Below are 18,114 nucleotides of genomic sequence, written 5' to 3' on the forward strand. Positions count from 1 at the left end.
GAGCTGGAAACCGACAGAAGGTCAGCCGTTCCCGGAGGGGCCTCAGACGGAACCACAACAATAGGTATACTGTTAAAACACTGGTTTCTGTAGTCTTTAATGGACCAAAACAGAAGGCCATTGCTTTTGAACCAAAACCAACTTTTGATCCAAAATACCAAATGGGCTAAGTTATAAAATGCATCCAAAATCCAGAACCCATGATTCTCCTGAAATTAAACTTTGGCAAATTGTATGGAATATTTTATGTCATTTGTCTGAAAGTGTTTCCTGCTTGAGCAAGAAGTTGGATTACAAGTGACCTCCACAACTCCTTCCAACTCTGTTATTCTGACAGAAAAAGTATCATAAAAACAGCTTTTGTTATAATAAAAGATACCATAAAACATTTCCTGTGCTGATGTTTTGCTGTGCTATACAGTTCACTATTTTCAAGGCAAATACATCTGTGAATGTGGGCCCTAACTTCAGTGAAGGTAATACATTAGCTGTGCCGTTGTTTTCTTTAAATTATTATTATTGTTATTCATTTTTCCAATTTACATATCAATAAACATTTTTAACAGTATTGTGTGTCATATGTTTCATAGGGTCATTTACATTTGTTTCTATACATCTTTATTTCTCTGTTCTTCTAACCAATCATGTCTTCCTAGGTGTCTTAGCCAGAGTCCTGCAAAACTTTTTGGACATTTTTAAGTGCTGTAACTTAGCTGCTACATTTCATTTCATTTTGTTGGATTTGTATGCCACCCCTCTCCGTAGACTCGGGGCAGCTAACAACAGTGGTAAAAACAACATGTGACAATCCAATACTAAAAAGCTAAAAACCCTTATTTTAAAACCAATCATACATACAAATGTACCCTACATAAATTGTGGAAGCCTAGGGGGAAAGAATATCTTAATCCCCCCATGCCTGATGACAGAGATGGGTTTTAAGAAGCTTGCGAAAGGCAAGAAGGGTGGGGGCTATTCTAATTGGTTGGTTCCAGAGGGCCGGGGCCGCCACAGAGAAGGCTCTTCCCTGGGTCCCGCCAAACGACATTGTTTAGTTCCCAACTCTGTGGGACCTAATTGGTCGCTGGGATTCGTGCGGCAGAAGGCGGTCCCGGAGATAACCTGGCCCGGTGCCATGAAGGGCTTTACATGTTGCTATTCTCTTGTAAAACATGTAATATCTAGGTTAGAAGTATATTATATTGTATTTATTAGATTTGTATGCCACCCCTCTCTGATGTTTGCAATGTTTTTATATTTTTTGTTATCTTTATGCAGGGGTTCCTTAAGACTTGAAATTTATTATAAGGGTTCCTCCAGGATAAAAGGTCTGAGAAAGTTTCCTTTACATCAGTGTTTTCCAACCTTGGCCACTTTAAAATGAGTGAACTTTTAACTTCCCAGAATTTCTCACCAGCTTCCTCAGTCAATTTAAAAAAAAAAAACACTATTGCATTGCAAGAGGAATTCAGATGTAAAATAATAGAATAGTCAACTGAAATTTAGTTTCATTTTACAAATTAGGTCCAGATGTATAAGCAGCATCTAAAATTCCTGAATAACTCTCAGAACTGAAATAGTCCTTTCATGTGGCTTCCTCATGGGTGTAAATCCAAAAGGGTTGATTTCCTTGTTCCTTGTTTTATGTATAATTAGAATGGGAGGATAAAAATGTAGTCGAGAAGGTTAGTTGGGGTATAAAAACATTATCCAGTGCATCCTCTCGACATGTGAATCAAAGTGTTTTGCGCACTTTACATAGCATCAGTAAATTCTTCTTCTAAGCATTGCTATGACAGTCTACAAGCCAACAAGATGAATGTTTTCTGTAAGTACCTTTTTTGCCTAAGACTCACTAACTGAATTATGTCTTAAATGGAATGCATTATTTAATATATTATGGCTCGACGCATAGTCAGGCGAATGTTTAAGATGGATTAGACATTTTTATTACTGGTTCATAGCAGAGTTAGCCAGATGTTCATACTGGATTTGGCATTTTTGTCCACTTATCAACTCCTTCCTGAGGACCTGGGATAGTCGTATACAGATGTTTTATGATGCTAAAGGTATCGTCAGAGGTTGTCAGCTGTTCCGAGTAAAGCTGCCTTTTGCAATTGACTGATGGTGGATTTGTCCATTATTATTATTAGTAATAGTAGTAGTAATTGTAGTAATAGCAGTAGTTGTTGTTGGAGTGGTTGCAATAGTAGCAGTTGTTCATCACAATGTGAAATCACAGGCATATTATTATTATTATTCTATATTTGGATTTCAAGATTTCACAAGTTTTTATCATTTAAAATCAGTTGCCATTTAATCGAGTGGTCAAATTCAAATTAATGTGATGAGTTATAGTCAATTTGCCTCAAAACACTTCTAATATTTGTAGTAATAAGAGACAAGCAGACTAAAAATTAGTAAGTTGGGTTTGTCACAAAGTCTTTGGTGGTACATATGACCTCCCTTCATCACCACTTACTCAGTAACCATTTGAAATTATGAAGATGATGGTCAAAGGGAGTTATGACTCAGGCTGCCTAGAACTACTTAGAACTAAGGAGAAATTTTGAAAAAACGATAGAGACTATATACACAACACAAAAGGCAAAAGTGATAATTAATGGGGACGATACAGAGGAATTTGAAATAAGGGAGTAAGACGGGGATATCCATTGTCACATCTGCTTTTTATTTTCACCCTGGAATTGCTTTTGACTCAAATTAGACACAATAAAGAGATAAAAGGACCTAAGGTAAAGAAATAAAAATATAAGACACAGGAATTTGTGGATGACATAGTGTTTTTTTTATAAAAGAACCAATGGTGATAGGAATTTTTGTAATGAAAATTAATAGCGAGAAGACCAAAATGTTAGTAAAAACATAACTGAAAAACAAAAGAAAAATTAGAAAAAGGATTGGGATTGCAAATTGAAAAAAAGATTAAATATTTAAGAATTTGGCTTACTGCATGATGTTCCTCAGTAAAAGATGACAATTATTAAAAAATGATACATAGAAACATAGAAGTCTGATGGCAGAAAAAGACTTCCTGGTCCATCAAGTCTGCCCTTATACTATTTTCTGTATTTTATCTTAGGATGGATATATGTTTATCCCAGGCATGTTTAAATTCAGTTACTGTGGATTTATCTACCACGTCTGCTGGAAGTTTGTTCCAAGGATCTACTACTCTTTCAGTAAAATAATATTTTCTCATGTTGCTTTTGATCTTTCCCCCAACTAACTTCAGATTGTGTCCCCTTGTTCTTGTGTTCACTTTCCTATTAAAAACACTTCCCTCCTGGACCTTATTTAACATATATTTAAACATATTTAAATGTTTCGATCATGTCCCCCCTTTTCCTTCTGTCCTCCAGACTATACAGATTGGGTTCATGAAGTCTTTCCTGATACGTTTTATGCTTAAGACCTTCCACCAGTAAATGAAGAAAGATATAGAGATTTCGCCAGGCATGGGGGAATTGAGTCATCTCCCCCAGGCTTATATAGTTTTATGTATGGTATGCTTGTGTTTTATAGTTTTTAAATGATGGGGGTTTTAGATGCTTTCTTTTAAATATTAGATTTGTTACATTGCACATTATTTTTATTATTGTTGTGAGCCGCCCCGAGTCTGTGGAGAAGGGCGGCATACAAATCTAATATATTATTATTATTATTATTATTATTATTATTATTATTATTATTATTATTAATATTATTATTATTATTATTTGGAAGAAACTACAGCTATCATTATTAAGCAGGATCGCAGTGATTAAAATGAACATCATACCAAAATTATTATATTTATTTCAAATAGTCCTGATGAAATTAGATAGGATTTTTTTTGAGGAACTAAATAAAATAACAAAAAAAATTGGCAAGATAAAAAAGCAGTTAAACCTGAAGATATTACAAGATAATAAAAGCAGATGTGGCTTTGGACTACCAACATTGGAATCCTATTACCAAACTGTGGGATTATTATGGATTAGGAAGTGGATAAAATTAGACAATTAAATGATAGAAGAACACTGTCATGCCTTTTTGTGGTATAAACCACATAAAAAGAAACACCTTTACTTCTATCAACACCAAATAAGAGATGCATTAATACAGATATGGGGGAAAGTAAAAAAAAAAAACCCACTATTATATAAAATTGCCACATTGGGTTTCACTAATGGAGGCAGCGCTATACCCAAATGCATTAGATAAGAAAAAGATGGTAAGATACAAAGAATTATTAGATAGTCAGTGGAAGCTTAAACCAAATCAGGAATTAAAGGAACAAGGTATAATCATAGATTGGTGGCCATACTTACACAGTCAAGATATAGAAAAGATATGGAAGAATTTGGAACACAAAGAATACCACAACAATTAGATATGATACTGCTGGGGAATGAAGAAAAATTCCTAACAAAAACATATACATACCTATTGGAAGTAGGAATGGAAGAGGAAATTGTGAAGAGTTCAACGATCACTTGGTCACAAAATATAGGCCACAATACAAATTTAGAGGAAAGGGAAAGAATATGGAACAAGAACTGTAAATTAACATTGTCGGCTGCATTCAAAGAAAACCAAAATAAAATGCTTTATAGATGGCACTTAACGGGGGCGAAATTGACAAAAATGTGTAATAATATAAAACCGGATTGTTAGAAATGTAAAAGTAAAGAAGAAACTTTTTACTACATGTGGTAGCAATGTGGTAAGGCGAAGAAATATTGGGAACAGATAAGCAAAAAATAGGTGAAAATAGCTCTAACCTTGCTCATGCAAGTGACTTCATGAGATTTCCTTTGTTGCGCATGCGCATAAGCCAAATCTTGTGGGGGGAGGGGTTTGGGGGCATGTCGGGGAGACATAGCTACATGTACATCACTGATCCTGAGGGTACTAGGTGATAGAAATCTGGCATAGATCTATATATTTGGAATTGTACTACCACTACTGAGAATAATAATGATGATGATGATGATGATGATGATGATGATGATGATGATAATAATAATAATAATAATAATAATAATAATGTGAACACAAGAACAAGGGGGCACAATCTGAGGTTAGTTGGGAGAAAGATCAGAAGCAACGTGAGAAAATATTATTTTACTGAAAGAGTAGTAGATGCTTGGAACAAACTTCCAGCAGACGTGGTTGGTAAATCCACAGTAACTGAATTTAAACATGCCTGGGATAAACATATATCCATCCTAAGATAAAGTACAGGAAATAGTATAAGGGCAGACTAGATGGACCATGAGGTCTTTTTCTGCCGTCAGACTTCTATGTTTCTATAATAATAATAATAATAATAATAATAATAATAATAACAACAACAACAACAACAACAACAACAACAACAACAACAACAACAACAGAGTTGGAAGGGACCTTGGAGGTCTTCTAGTCCAACCCCCTGCTTAGGCAGGAAACCCTACATTACTTCAGATGGTTATCCAACACCTGCTTAAAAACTTCCAGTGTTGGGCATTCACAACCTCTGGAGGCAAGCAGTTCCACTGATCAATGGAACAAAAAATCAACAGTTTTTTCTCTGCCAACCTTCCTTAACCTGGTTTCTTCCTCCATAAGGAAGATGTCTTACAACATCTGAATGGATTTTGTTTCTGTAACTCCATTTTTGTTTGTGTTTTATCCAGTTACTTTCTCACTGCTGTTCTTGGCTGCCTTGGGAAGCTGTGCAGATGATAGAGGCCCTCTAGCAGAATGCTTCCGAGATGCTGATTATGAAGAATTCCTAGAGATCGCCAGAAATGGTCTGGAAGAGACATCAAATCCAAAACATGTTGTGGTTGTAGGTGCAGGAATGGCTGGGCTTAGTGCAGCCTACGTTCTTGCAGGGGCTGGGCATAAGGTAAGACATTGAAGAATTACTTTAGAATGATGCCTCTTACTCCCAACTCTTGAGTAAACCAAAAGGATGATATGATGGCACCAAAAGCCAATGTAAGATCTACTAGGATTATGAGAGCTGCATTCTCCCCTCTCAGGTCCCAGAAATTATACTTTAGAGCAGTGATGACAAACCATTTTTTCCTCAAATGCCAAAAGCATGCATGTGCGCACACACAATCACACAAAGAACTATTAATGAGTTGCTGTTCTTAGTGGCAGCGACTCAAGTGTGGGGCAACCCTAGTTTTAATTTTGTGCTATTTATGCTCTAAATGTCTTCAGTTGCTTCAGTACTGTAGGAACCTGGTAGAGATCCTTGGAACAAACTTCCAGCAGACGTGGTTGGTAAATCCACAGTAACTGAATTTAAACATGCCTGGGATAAACGAAAGAGCTGCTTGGCCTAAGAAAATGGAGAGAGACTGTGAAGGGACAATCTTATCCATTGCCCCCCCACCTCTAGGAATTCAAAAGGTGCAAGACCACGCTGTCCAACAGATTGTCAGGAAAATCCCCAAACATCATCTGGAAATACTGTAGATCCATTAGAAACACAGAAGACTGACGGCAGAAAAAGACCTCATGGTCCATCTAGTCTGCCCTTATACTACTTCCTGTATTTTATCTTACAATGGATATATGTTTATCCCAGGCATGTTTAAATTCAGTTACTGTGGATTTGCCAACCACGTCTGCTGAAAGTTTGTTCCAAGGATCTACTACTTTTTCAGTAAAATAATATATTTCTCATGTTGCTTTTGATCTTTCCACCAACTAACCTCAGATTGTGCCCCCTTGTTCTTGTGTTCACTTTCCTATTAAAAACACTTCCCTCCTGGAACTTATTTAACCCTTTGACATCTTTAAATGTTTCGATCATGTCCTTCATTTTCCTTCTGTCCTCCAGACTATGCAGATTGAGTTCATTAAGTCTTTCCTGATACGTTTTATGCTCAAGACCTTCCACCATTCTTGTAGCCTGTCTTTGGACCCGTTCAATTTTGTCAATATCTTTTTGTAGGTGAGGTCTCCAGAACTTAACACATTAGACAATGAGATGGGCATAGACCATTCGAATAGGGCATCCTACTTAGCCGAGAGCCAGGATAATACATTTTGACCAGAAAGTGATCTGGCCACAGCAAAGCATATTGTGCCTGAATTTGAGGTTTTAGCATAGAACATGTTGTGGCTGCAGAGATCTGTCTTGAAGTGGGCTATGAAATCTATCTCCTGTGTAGAGATAGAGGCCATGTGGAGCAAACGGCCTACATCAAGCAGGCCTCACATAGCTACATGATCTCACCCAGTTCACATCGCCAGGATGATGTAGGACACTATCCCTGGCTGGTACGTGATCTCATCTAGGTTGTACCAACAGGATGTTCTTAAGGATTTGCGAGGAGAATTCATCAATAAAAATGCTTTTGCTCTTTGTTACGATATAACACTGCAAAGGCAATGAGACATCTTAGCATCCTGCAATAATTGGTCTTTAACTCCATCACTCCTGACTACAAAAAATAAATCTCCTTAGATTCCAAGACATAGTCAAATGAGATATCTGATGATGAAATGCTATTTCACACAAAATATACCTGCACAAAATAAGGGTGGAACGTAAATCCATGTGATAGAACTTCCAATAGTCATCAAGCATAACACATTTCAACATTGCATATCTGCTATTTGGAGAACTGGTGGTAGAAATCTTGAGTAGTTTGGAGAACCAGCAAATACCACCTATGGCTGGCCCCAGAGTGGGGTGGGAATGGAGCCTTCTCTGTGGTGGCCCCGGCCCTCTGGAACCAACTCCCCCCAGAGATTAGAATTGCCCCCACCCTCCTCGCCTTTCATAAGCTTCTTAAAACCCACCTTTACCATCAGACATGGGGGAACTGAGATACTCTTTCCCCCTAGGCCTTTACAATTTATGCATGGTATGTTTGTATGTATGTTTGGTTTTGTAATAAGGGTTTTTTTTAATAAGGGTTTGGATTGTTACATGCTGTTTTTTATCACTGTTGTTAGCTGCCCCAAGTCTACGGAGAGGGGTGGCATACAAATCCAATTAATAATAATAATAATAATAATAATAATAATAATAATAATAATAATAATATAATCCTTCCCCTGCCACGCCCACCAAGCCATACCACACCCATTAAGCCATGACAACAGAACCGGTAGTAAAAACAATTGGATCTCACCACTAGGGAGAGGTGCCAACAGCCATACAATATTGACCTTTCAAAGCCAAGTCAATCATGCTGTTAAGAAAAGTTTCCTCAAAATAAGTCACAAAGCAGCTGAGCAGAGAACCAATTGTCCAAATGATGCAATGACTTTCCTATTTGGCTCCAGGTGACGCTGCTTGAAGCTAGTGGACGTGTGGGAGGTCGAGTGATCACTTACCGAAATGACATAGAAGGCTGGTATGCCAATCTGGGCCCCATGCGTATCCCTAAGACACACAGGTGAGATGTCAGGTGAACATGTTTACTTATCTCTTTTCCTTGCATACTAAGAACCCTGGAAGGTCATGGAGAATAGGGTGGGTTCTGCATGCACAGAGGTGCCCTGCGTGAGTGAGTAGGGACTCCCCACATTGCTACTACTGGTTTGCAGAACCAGGCCAAATGAGGAACAACCCACCAATGACATGGAAGTATGTCCTGGAAGAATTTTGCTATTTTAGATTCTGGGAATTCTGTCCAACATTAAATTCCAAATATTTGTAAGGGTGGTTCAGTAGCCATTTACAACTTGGCAACAGAGCCTACAGCAATTTATACTGGGTGAACAGGACGAACATGATGAGGCATGGAACGGAGTATTGCTGCTGGAGCATTCACAGGATTGGTTAAGCTAATTTCCTTCAGAATTAAGAGGACAAATTATATGGAAATATCTAGCTTGGCTTTCAAAAAGCTAAGCTGGCTCAACCTGATATTGCTTAGTAATTGGGTGGGAGACTACTAGGAAATCCTAAAACTGTAGGCTCCTCAGGGAAGTAAAAAAAAAGCACCCCAAAAGGCAGGGTAAATAATAAAACCAGCTTAATTTGGATTGGAATCATTCTGTTTGATCTTATCAAGTTTCAAGTTTCAAGTTTTATTGGATTTATTTGCCGCCCCTCTCCGAAAACTCGGGGCAGCTAACAGCAATCATAGACAGTATACAATAATAATCCAATACTAAAAGCAAATTAAAACCCCTTAATATACAAAACCAAACACACATACAAACATACCATGCATACCATTGTATCGGCCTAGGGGGAGAAGAAATCTCAATTCCCCCATGCCTGGCGACAAAGGTGGGTTTTAAGTAGCTTACAAAAGGCAAGGAGGGTGGGGGCAATTCTAATCTCTGGGCGGAGTTGGTTCCAGAGGGCCGGGGCCGCCACAGAGAAGGTTCTTCCCCTGGGTCCCGCCAAATGACATTGTTTAGTTGACGGGACCTGGAGAAGACCCACACTGTGGGACCTAACTGGTCGCTGGGATTCGTGCGGCAGAAGGCGGTCCCTGAGGTAATCTGGTCCGGTGCCATGAAGGGCTTTATTTATCTTTCTTTCAAGTGTCTATTCGTGTGAGGAAAATGAGCCAGAATGATTTTGGTAAGACAAATGACTTGTAAGAGTTTATCAAGAGTTTGTCTGAGAAGGATTGCTGTTTTTCCCCTCTCCTCAATTGGTAGCTCATTCTCTTTTTTCACAGGGGGAAAAAGCTGTGTTGAAACTGGAACCTCTGGCTAAGTGTGTGCAGTTTTTCTTTCTATATGTAAGGCAAAGGAGACAGTGATACTCCAGAAATGATGGCAGAATAATTATTTCACCTTCACATTTGCACCTTAATTCTCTTGACAATCAGATACACTGCTTTTCAGTGCCATATTCTGTACAGAACTACTGTATTTTTCGAAGTATAAGATGCACCGGAATATAAGACAACCTTAGTTTTTTGGGAGGAAAATAGCAGGGGGGGGGGGTGTTGTGGTTAGCTCTGGCCCAGCTCCTGCCCCAAGGAATGTGGAGGTGGAGGTGGGGGAGACATCCACATGGCACAGGCCTGTTTTGCTCCCAGCAGAATCTGCCGACGAAGTCTCCTCTGACCAAGGAAGTGTGAGTGACAGGGAAGAGGGGAGTTTGGCAGACAGCCCAAGAGGAGATCAATCATCTGTATCATCCCTGGATTCTGAACAAGAATTAATGACACATCCACGCATGCGTACAGTGATGCATAGGAGAGAACAACTGAAGGATTATTACAAGAGAAAATGAGGCCACCTGTGGTTGGGTGGGGCTGCTGTAATCAGTGCTACAGATAAAAGCTCAGCCTGGTGTTTTAGCCTCATGGCAGTTTATCTGATTTGTTGTTTCGTCAAGATCGTGGTTTTTGCTGTTCAGGATTGTGTGGGTGGACTCTCTGGACTTTAGAATTGGACTCGATTTCCCAGTTATTGGGTGAGCAATTGGATGGCATTTCACCTGTGCCTTGTGTGTACCAGAAAATCCTTTTGACATTTTAAAAGGGAGCTGTTTCTGTTTTTCTGTTCATAAAAACTTTGGGGTTTTCCTTTTATCGTGTGGTGTGTGTCTTCCTGGACTAATTACCCTGTAATTACGGGCGGTTGAGACACGCTGGCAGAACCGGGGTGGGGGAGAGAATCTGCCTACCAGATATTCATCTGCCTAGCATCCTTAGTCTGGTCAGATTCAGCACATTATGTTATCCCCTGGTTAGGGCTTTAAAAAAAAACCTTATTCGGAGAGAGTAACAATCAACGATCTTGCCAGCTGGTTAGGGCTGAAAAGAAACATTCTGAGTGAGTAAAGCAATGAAAAACAACCTGCACAGACTTAGGGCTTGGAAAGCAATTTTTGCAGAGAGTAACAATAAAAGAGTTTGCAAGCTGCTCAGAGCTGGGAACATCATTAGCACCTGGTTAGGGCTGGAAAGAAACTTTCTGAGTAAGTCAAGCAATGGGAAAAAAAACCCTCTACAGACTTAGGGCTTGGAAAGCATTCTTTGCAGAGAGTAACAATGAAAGAGTTTGCAAGCCGCTAAGAGCTGGGAACATCGTTGGCACTTGGTTAGGGTTGGAAAGATACTTTCTGAGTATGTCAAGCAATGGAAAGAACAACCTCCACACTCTTAGGGCTTGGAAAGCATTCTTTGCAGAGGGTAACAATGAAAGAGCTTGCAAGCCGCTAAGAGTTGGGAACAACGTTAGCACCTGGTTAGGGCTGGAAAGAAACATTCTGAGTAAGTCAAGCAATGAAAAAACCTTGCACAGACTTAGGATTTGGAAAGCATTCTTTGCAGAGAGTAACAATAAAAGAGTTTGCGAGCCGCTAAGAGCTGGGAACATCGTTGGCACTTGGTTAGGGTTGGAAAGATACTTTCTGAGTAAGTAAAGCAATGAAAAAAATTTACACAGACTTAAGGCTTGGAAAATATTCTTCACTAAGAGAAACAATGAAAGAGCCTGCAAGGTAAAAGATGGGAAGATCGTTAGCAGCTAGTTAGGGCTGGGGGAAAAGGCTACATTCAGAGTATAAGATGCACCTGAATTTTAAGCCTCTTTAAGTGAGTAAAAAGGTGCATCTTATACTCCAAAAAATACAGTATATATCATTCCCCCCCCCCTTTTTTTTTCCTTTCACTATTTTCTCCTTTCCTCTACCCAGGATTATCCGGGAATATATCAGAAAGTTTGGTCTCAAATTAAACGAATTTGTACAGGAAGATGAGAATGCCTGGTATTTTATTAAAAACATCAGGAAGAGAGTATGGGAAGTCAAGAAAGACCCCGGCCTCTTGAAATATCCCGTGAAGCCCTCAGAAGAAGGCAAATCGGCTTCACAGCTCTTTCGAGATTCCCTCAAAAAGGTTCAGATAAGTTGCAAAATTTATCTTTAATCAGGAAATTTATGCTATGGCTTGTTTCAAGCAGTGAATTACATAGACCAGTGATGGCAAACCTATGGCACCGGTGCTACAAGTGGCACATGGTGCCATATTTATTTATTAATTTACTTATTGGTTGATTGATTGCATTTATATGCCGCTCACTCCAAATGGACTCTGAGTGGCTAACAACAAGTATAAATACTATATGCAGGCGCAGAAGCCAAATTTCATGTGGGAGCACATCAGAGCACGCAGCTGTGCACGCATCCCGGATTTTCCTACCGGAACTTTGCACCTGGAAGCACCGGCTGCTGCCCATCAGTGCCCATGGGACCCAGCATGTTTTTGCTTCTGCACATGCACAAGAAACAAACTCTTGTGAAGGGACAGATGCATGCGCGGAAGCAAAAAATCACGGGAATCTCTCATATGCGCACATCCTCTCACAAAATTTTGCTTTCTTTGCATGCGCAGAAGCAAAAGCACACTGGGACTCACACGCATGCATGCAAGACATCCTAAGCCAGTGATGGTGAACCTATGGCATGGGTGCCACATGTGGCACGCAGAGCCATATCTGCTGGCACGTGAGCGGTTGCCCTAGCTCAGCTCCAACATGCATGTGTGTGCCAGCCAGCTGATTTTTGGCTCGCACAGAGGCTCTGGGAGGGCGTTTTTGGCTTCCAGAGAGCCTCCAGGAGGATGGGGGAGAATGTTTTTTACCTTCCCCTGTCTCCAGGGAAGCCTTTGGAGTCTGGGGAGGGCGAAACATGAGAACTACTGGACCCACCAGAAGTTGGCCTCCAGAGGGCCTCCAGAGGGCCTCCTAGGAAAGAGGGAAGTTGTTTTCACCCTCCCCAGGCATTGAATTATGGTTGTGGGCACTCGCACTTGTGCAATAACACGCACCCACGCTCTTTCGGCACCTGAGGAAAAAATGGTTTGCCATCACTGCCCTAAGCTGCACGCATAGTTCAATTTTGGCTATCGGTGCAGTGTCCTTCACCTTTCTGGTAATGAACCCACTACCACTTCGTATTGGATCCACACTTTTGGCTGTAGGTGTAGGAGTGCCATATTTTCATTAAGTGCTATAGTTTTATTATACTAAACTTAATTTAATATTTTTCCCCATTTGTCATAAACCTAGTTCTAATCTGCACAGCATAATAATTTATCAGTATTGATCCTGCATTTGACCTTTTCAGGTGTGCCTTTTTTCTTTAGTTTGATGTAATGCATTTTTAATTAAAATGTTTCCCTTTCTCTTCTCCTATGTCTCCTTTCTGCTTTCCAAATCGTTCTCAGGTTATGGAAGAATTGAAAAGGACTAACTGCAGCTACATACTAGATAAATATGACACCTACTCAACAAAGGTATTTGGATTGTGCCCTGAAACCGTGTCTCCAAACAGTGCAGTTTGGGGGAGGGGCATTTTGGAGGGGAGTAATCATTCAGATGTAGTACCACGTTCTTCTTACAGTACTATCAGAATATGAGACAAATGACTTCCTGAGCCATCTGAGAGTTTCAAATAGTAAAACGGATTGCAAGACGGCAGTCAATGACAATGGTGTCATTTAAAGATCTACCTGTGTTTCTTTAAATAATACTACTAGTACTAATAATAATAATAATAACAATAATAATAATAATAACAGTAACAGTAACAGTAACAGTAACAGTAGCAGTAGCAGTAGCAGTAGCAGTAGCAATAGCAGTAGCCGCAACAATAAAAATAAAAATAAAAATAAAAATAAAAATAAAAATAAATAAAAATAAAAATAAAAATAAAAATAAAAAAATAAATAAAATAAAAATAAAAATAAAAAAAATAAAAATAAATAAAAATAAAAATAAAAATAAAAATAAAAATAAAAATAAAAATAAAAATAAAAATAAAAATAAAAATAAAAATAAAAATAAAAATAAAAATAAAAATAAAAATAAAAATAAAAATAAAAATAAAAATAAAAATAAAAATAAAAATAAAAATAAAAATAAAAATAAAAATAAAAATAAAAATAAAAATAAAAATAAAAATAAAAATAAAAATAAAAATAAAAATAAAAATAAAAATAAAAATAAAAATAAAAATAAAAATAAAAATAAAAATAAAAATAAAAATAAAAATAAAAATAAAAATAAAAATAAAAATAAAAATAAAAATAAAAATAAAAATAAAAATAACATATTAGATTTGTATGCCGCCCCTCTCCGAAGACTCGGAGCAGCATGCAATGAGGCTTTTATTTTGCACACCTAAACATGTCTGTAGTAAAAGTGGGAGGGCCCTGTTTTGTCATTCATGGCAAGTGATTGCGTCTGCCCTAAAGCCCTGCAGTGGCCTTTTTAAAAAGCATCCCAATCTGATGCAGACACAGTCAGAAATAATGCCTGTTTGCCCTATTTGAACTTAGTTGTTGAAGTGGTGAGTGAGAACTTGACACTCCCCAAATCAAACTGAATACTAATTACATGCTTGACATAAAGCATCACTGTTGATTACAAATGTAGTAAAGACAACGAAAAAGTCATTAAGGACATCACAAAAATACCAGATTTTTATCTTAGGGCAGTGATGGTGAACCAGTTTTTCCTTGGATGCCGAAAGAGCGTGGACACGCACTATCACCCATGCGCAAGCGCCCACACCCATAATTCAATGCCTGAGGAGGGCAAAAACAGCTTCCCCTGCCACTGGAGGTCCTCTGGAGGCTGGAAACAACCTGTTTCCCACGTTCTGGTGGACCCAGTAGGCTTGTGTTTCACCCCCCTCAGGCTCCAAAGGGTAAAAACGCCCTCCCTCATCCCCATGGAGGTTCTGTGGAAGCCAAAAAGATCCTCCCAGAGCCTCTGTGTGAGCCAAAAATCAGCTGGCCAGCACAAACATGCATGTTTTAGCTGAGCTAAGGCAATGGCTTGCGTGCCAGCAGATATGGTTCCGCATGCCACCTATGGTACCTGTGCCATAGGTTCGCCTATTAATTTCTTTTGATTTGTGGTTAATAAACTAGCTAAAAAAAATTACTCTTATTATATATATATATATTACTATCTCTTTGAAATTTTGACTGTATCTGTGTGTACTGCCACCAATCTATATTAAACCCTTCTTCTTGTAAGTTAAGTCTTGTTTTTAATTTCATTTGATCATCTAATAATTCTTTATATTTTGGTGTCCTTCTTTCCTACATCAAATTAGGGTGGTAAATCACCTCTAATGGGGATATTTAGCCGCCCCGAGTCTGCGGAGAGGGGCGGCATACAAATCCAATAAATAATAATAAATAATAATAATATCCAGTCTGGAACTGTTAAAAAATGGTCTTTCTTACTATCTTTCCATACTTCTAGTAAATACTTTCTTATTGTGTGCCTTTTAAAGTAAGAATGTGTTTTTTCTTTATCATACCATAGGAAGGCATGCCATCCAAGCATCAGATCATGCCCTTCTAGATTTAGCATTCTTCTATATTCTAATGTAACCCATTCTTTAATCCAAGTTAATGCAGCTGCCTGATAATATTTCAGTAAATGTAAATGGACTAAATGAACCGAAGAAAAGAAACCAAATATTTACTAAACTTAGAAAACAAAAAGCACAAATTGTGATTTTACAAGAAGTACACATTAAAAAGACCAATAGAAAATTATTAATGAATTCCAAAATTGGGAATATTTATACTGGTTTGGCGAATCAAAAAAAAAAAAGAGGTATTGCAATATATATTGAAAATTCAATAAACTCCAAACAATTATATGCAGATGAGGAGGGAAGAATATTAATTGTACAGGTAAACACGGACACAAAACCTCTTGTCATTGTTTCTATTTATGCTCCAAATGAAAATCAAATGAAATTTTATAAACAATTACACCAAAAGATAAATGAGTTAAATATTGAAAACATGATTATAATTGGTGACTTTAACGCAATCTCTAATACAGTGTTTCCCAACCTTGGCAACTTGAAGATGTCTGGACTTCAGTTCCCAGAATTCCCCAGGCAGCATTCGCTGGCGGGGGAATTCTGGGAGTTGAAGTCCAGATATCTTCAACTTGCCAAGGTTGGGAAACACTGCTCTAATAGATCACTAGATCATTCCGGGAAGAAAAAAGATAAGAAAAAGAAAAATATCTAGCCAACTACTTTTCAGAAAATGAGATCTGAGTTATTAATAAATGACATTTGGAGGGAAAGACATCCTTTAACTAGACAATATACTTTTTACTCAAATCCCCATAAAATTTGCACAAGAATAAATATGGCTTGGGCTTCCAAAATAACCGCAGAACAAATTAGAGAAATTGAGATTGACAGAAATACATGGGCCGATCACAGCCCCATAGTGGTATATTGGAAAAATAACAAGAAACAGGTGAATTGGCAGATGAACAGGAACTTTATAAGGGACAACCAATACAAAGAATGGATAGAAAAAGAATTAGAGATTTTTTTAAAAATTAATAAAAATTCATAGACCTCTTTCCAAAATTTATGGGATATAGCTAAAGCATATATTAGAAGATTAACGATCTCTTATACAGCTAGGAAAAATAAAGAACAGTGGTGAAATATTTTTATGCAAATGTATTGCAGATGAATTTAAGAATTTCTCTCCCCAAACAGCAATATCTAATTAAAGAAGGAAATCTGAGCCGGGGAGCTGTGGATATGATTGGAGACTTACTGAATGAAGATTCTGCCTATTATGTATCTTTTACTGAGAGCCTGAAAAATGATGATATCTTCTCTTATGCAAAGCGGTAGGCAAACTTGTATCACTTGGACTAGTTGAGTTCCTCATCATTGTCCCAATTTAAAGATGAAATATTTGTTCATCCATTAAAGGATCCGTGGGATTTTGCAAGGAACTATAAAAAGTATATAAAACTATAAAAACTATAAAAAGTCTGCAGGAGGACAGGCACATACATGGTCACAGCAAATTCTTTTTACATTGGTGTGGGAATGTACACAAACCCTTAACTCTTTGCTGCCAAATAAAGTTATGGCACAGCTATATTGTGTATCGGTTAGCCCAAACCACAATCAACCAAAGCTAACATACTATTGCAGTTGCAAGAAATAGCAATTATCAGTAATGGTAACATTATCGGTAGATACTAATTTTTATGTCAGTTATAAATGCCATAGATTGACTGGGTTTATATTGTCATTTGGGCGGACTTGTTTAACTAAACATCTCCTCTGCTTTAGTTTAACAGTTGCTAGATATCCTTTTTGAAGCATCCTGTAAAAGCCTAAAAATCCAGCCATAGCAGAAAATATACTTTGCTTTCTATCAAATTTGTTGCCAATTTCTTTCCAAAGCTGTTTTTATTTCATTGTCCTGTGACTAAATGGCTTTTTAATTCATAATGATAACAAATCATTATCCAATTTTTAGCAGAGCAGGTTTTTACTTCCTCTGTCCCATTTGGTCTTGCAGATTTGATGAAATTGTTGGTGGATTTGACCAGTTGCCTATATCCATGTATCAAGACATGGCGGAAATGGTGTATCTCAATGCCCAAGTAGTCAAGATACAACAGAATGCTGAGAAAGTCAGAGTGGAATATCAAACCCCAGAAAAGACCCTGTCAGATGTGATAGCTGATTACGTCATTGTGTGCGCCACATCAAGGGCCACCCGTCGCATCAAGTTTGAACCACCCCTTCCACCAAAGAAAGCACATGCTTTGCGGTCTATCCACTATAGAAGTGGCACCAAGATCTTCCTCACTTGCGCTGAGAGGTTTTGGGAGGCTGATGGCATTCATGGTGGGAAGTCCACAACTGATCTTCCATCCCGATTCATCTATTACCCTAACCATAACTTTACTAGTGGCATTGGGGTTATTTTGGCCTATGTCGTTGCTGATGATGCCCATTTCTTTGAAGCTCTTGATATCAAGAGCATTGGTGATATTGTCATGAATGACCTTTCATTCATCCATCAGCTGCCCAAGAAAGAGATCCAGGCTTTCTGTTATACATCCGTGGTTAAAAAATGGAGCCTGGATAAGTATGCAATGGGCTCTATAACCACCTTCACTCCCTACCAATTACAAGAGTTTAGTGAACCAATTGCTACACCTGTAGGCAGAATCTACTTTGCAGGGGAGCACACTGCCAAAGTTCATGGTTGGTTGGACAACACAATTAAGTCAGGGCTGAAAGCAGCAAGGGATGTGAATTGGGCCTCTGAGAAGCCATCAAGAACCCACCTGATCAGGGACAATCAACTTTAA

General features: G+C 38.2%; 1 protein-coding gene across 1 annotated transcript; it reads left to right on the forward strand.

Moving 5' to 3' along the window:
- Positions 1 to 5,638: 5,638 nt before the first annotated feature.
- On the forward strand, positions 5,639 to 18,114 carry LOC139159391 (L-amino-acid oxidase-like). Its single transcript, XM_070736711.1, has 6 exons — positions 5,639 to 5,899; positions 8,305 to 8,417; positions 11,633 to 11,834; positions 13,164 to 13,232; positions 16,490 to 16,626; positions 17,313 to 18,114. Exons 1-6 carry the CDS (start codon positions 5,639 to 5,641, stop codon positions 18,112 to 18,114), a joined length of 1,584 nt encoding a protein of 527 aa, XP_070592812.1.

This window comes from Erythrolamprus reginae, chromosome 2 (genome assembly GCF_031021105.1).
Source record: "Erythrolamprus reginae isolate rEryReg1 chromosome 2, rEryReg1.hap1, whole genome shotgun sequence".
Lineage (NCBI taxonomy): Eukaryota > Metazoa > Chordata > Lepidosauria > Squamata > Dipsadidae > Erythrolamprus > Erythrolamprus reginae.

What these genes read in the sequence shown, in the direction of transcription:
- LOC139159391 (XM_070736711.1), top strand. Translation starts at nt 5,639, where the DNA reads ATGGATTTTGTTTCTGTAACTCCATTTTTGTTTGTGTTTTATCCAGTT. An exon ending in CGTATCCCTAAGACACACAG is followed by an intron (nt 8,418 to 11,632) that starts GTGAGATGTCAG and finishes TCCTCTACCCAG; the next exon opens with GATTATCCGGGAATATATCA. An exon ending in TTCGAGATTCCCTCAAAAAG is followed by an intron (nt 11,835 to 13,163) that starts GTTCAGATAAGT and finishes AATCGTTCTCAG; the next exon opens with GTTATGGAAGAATTGAAAAG.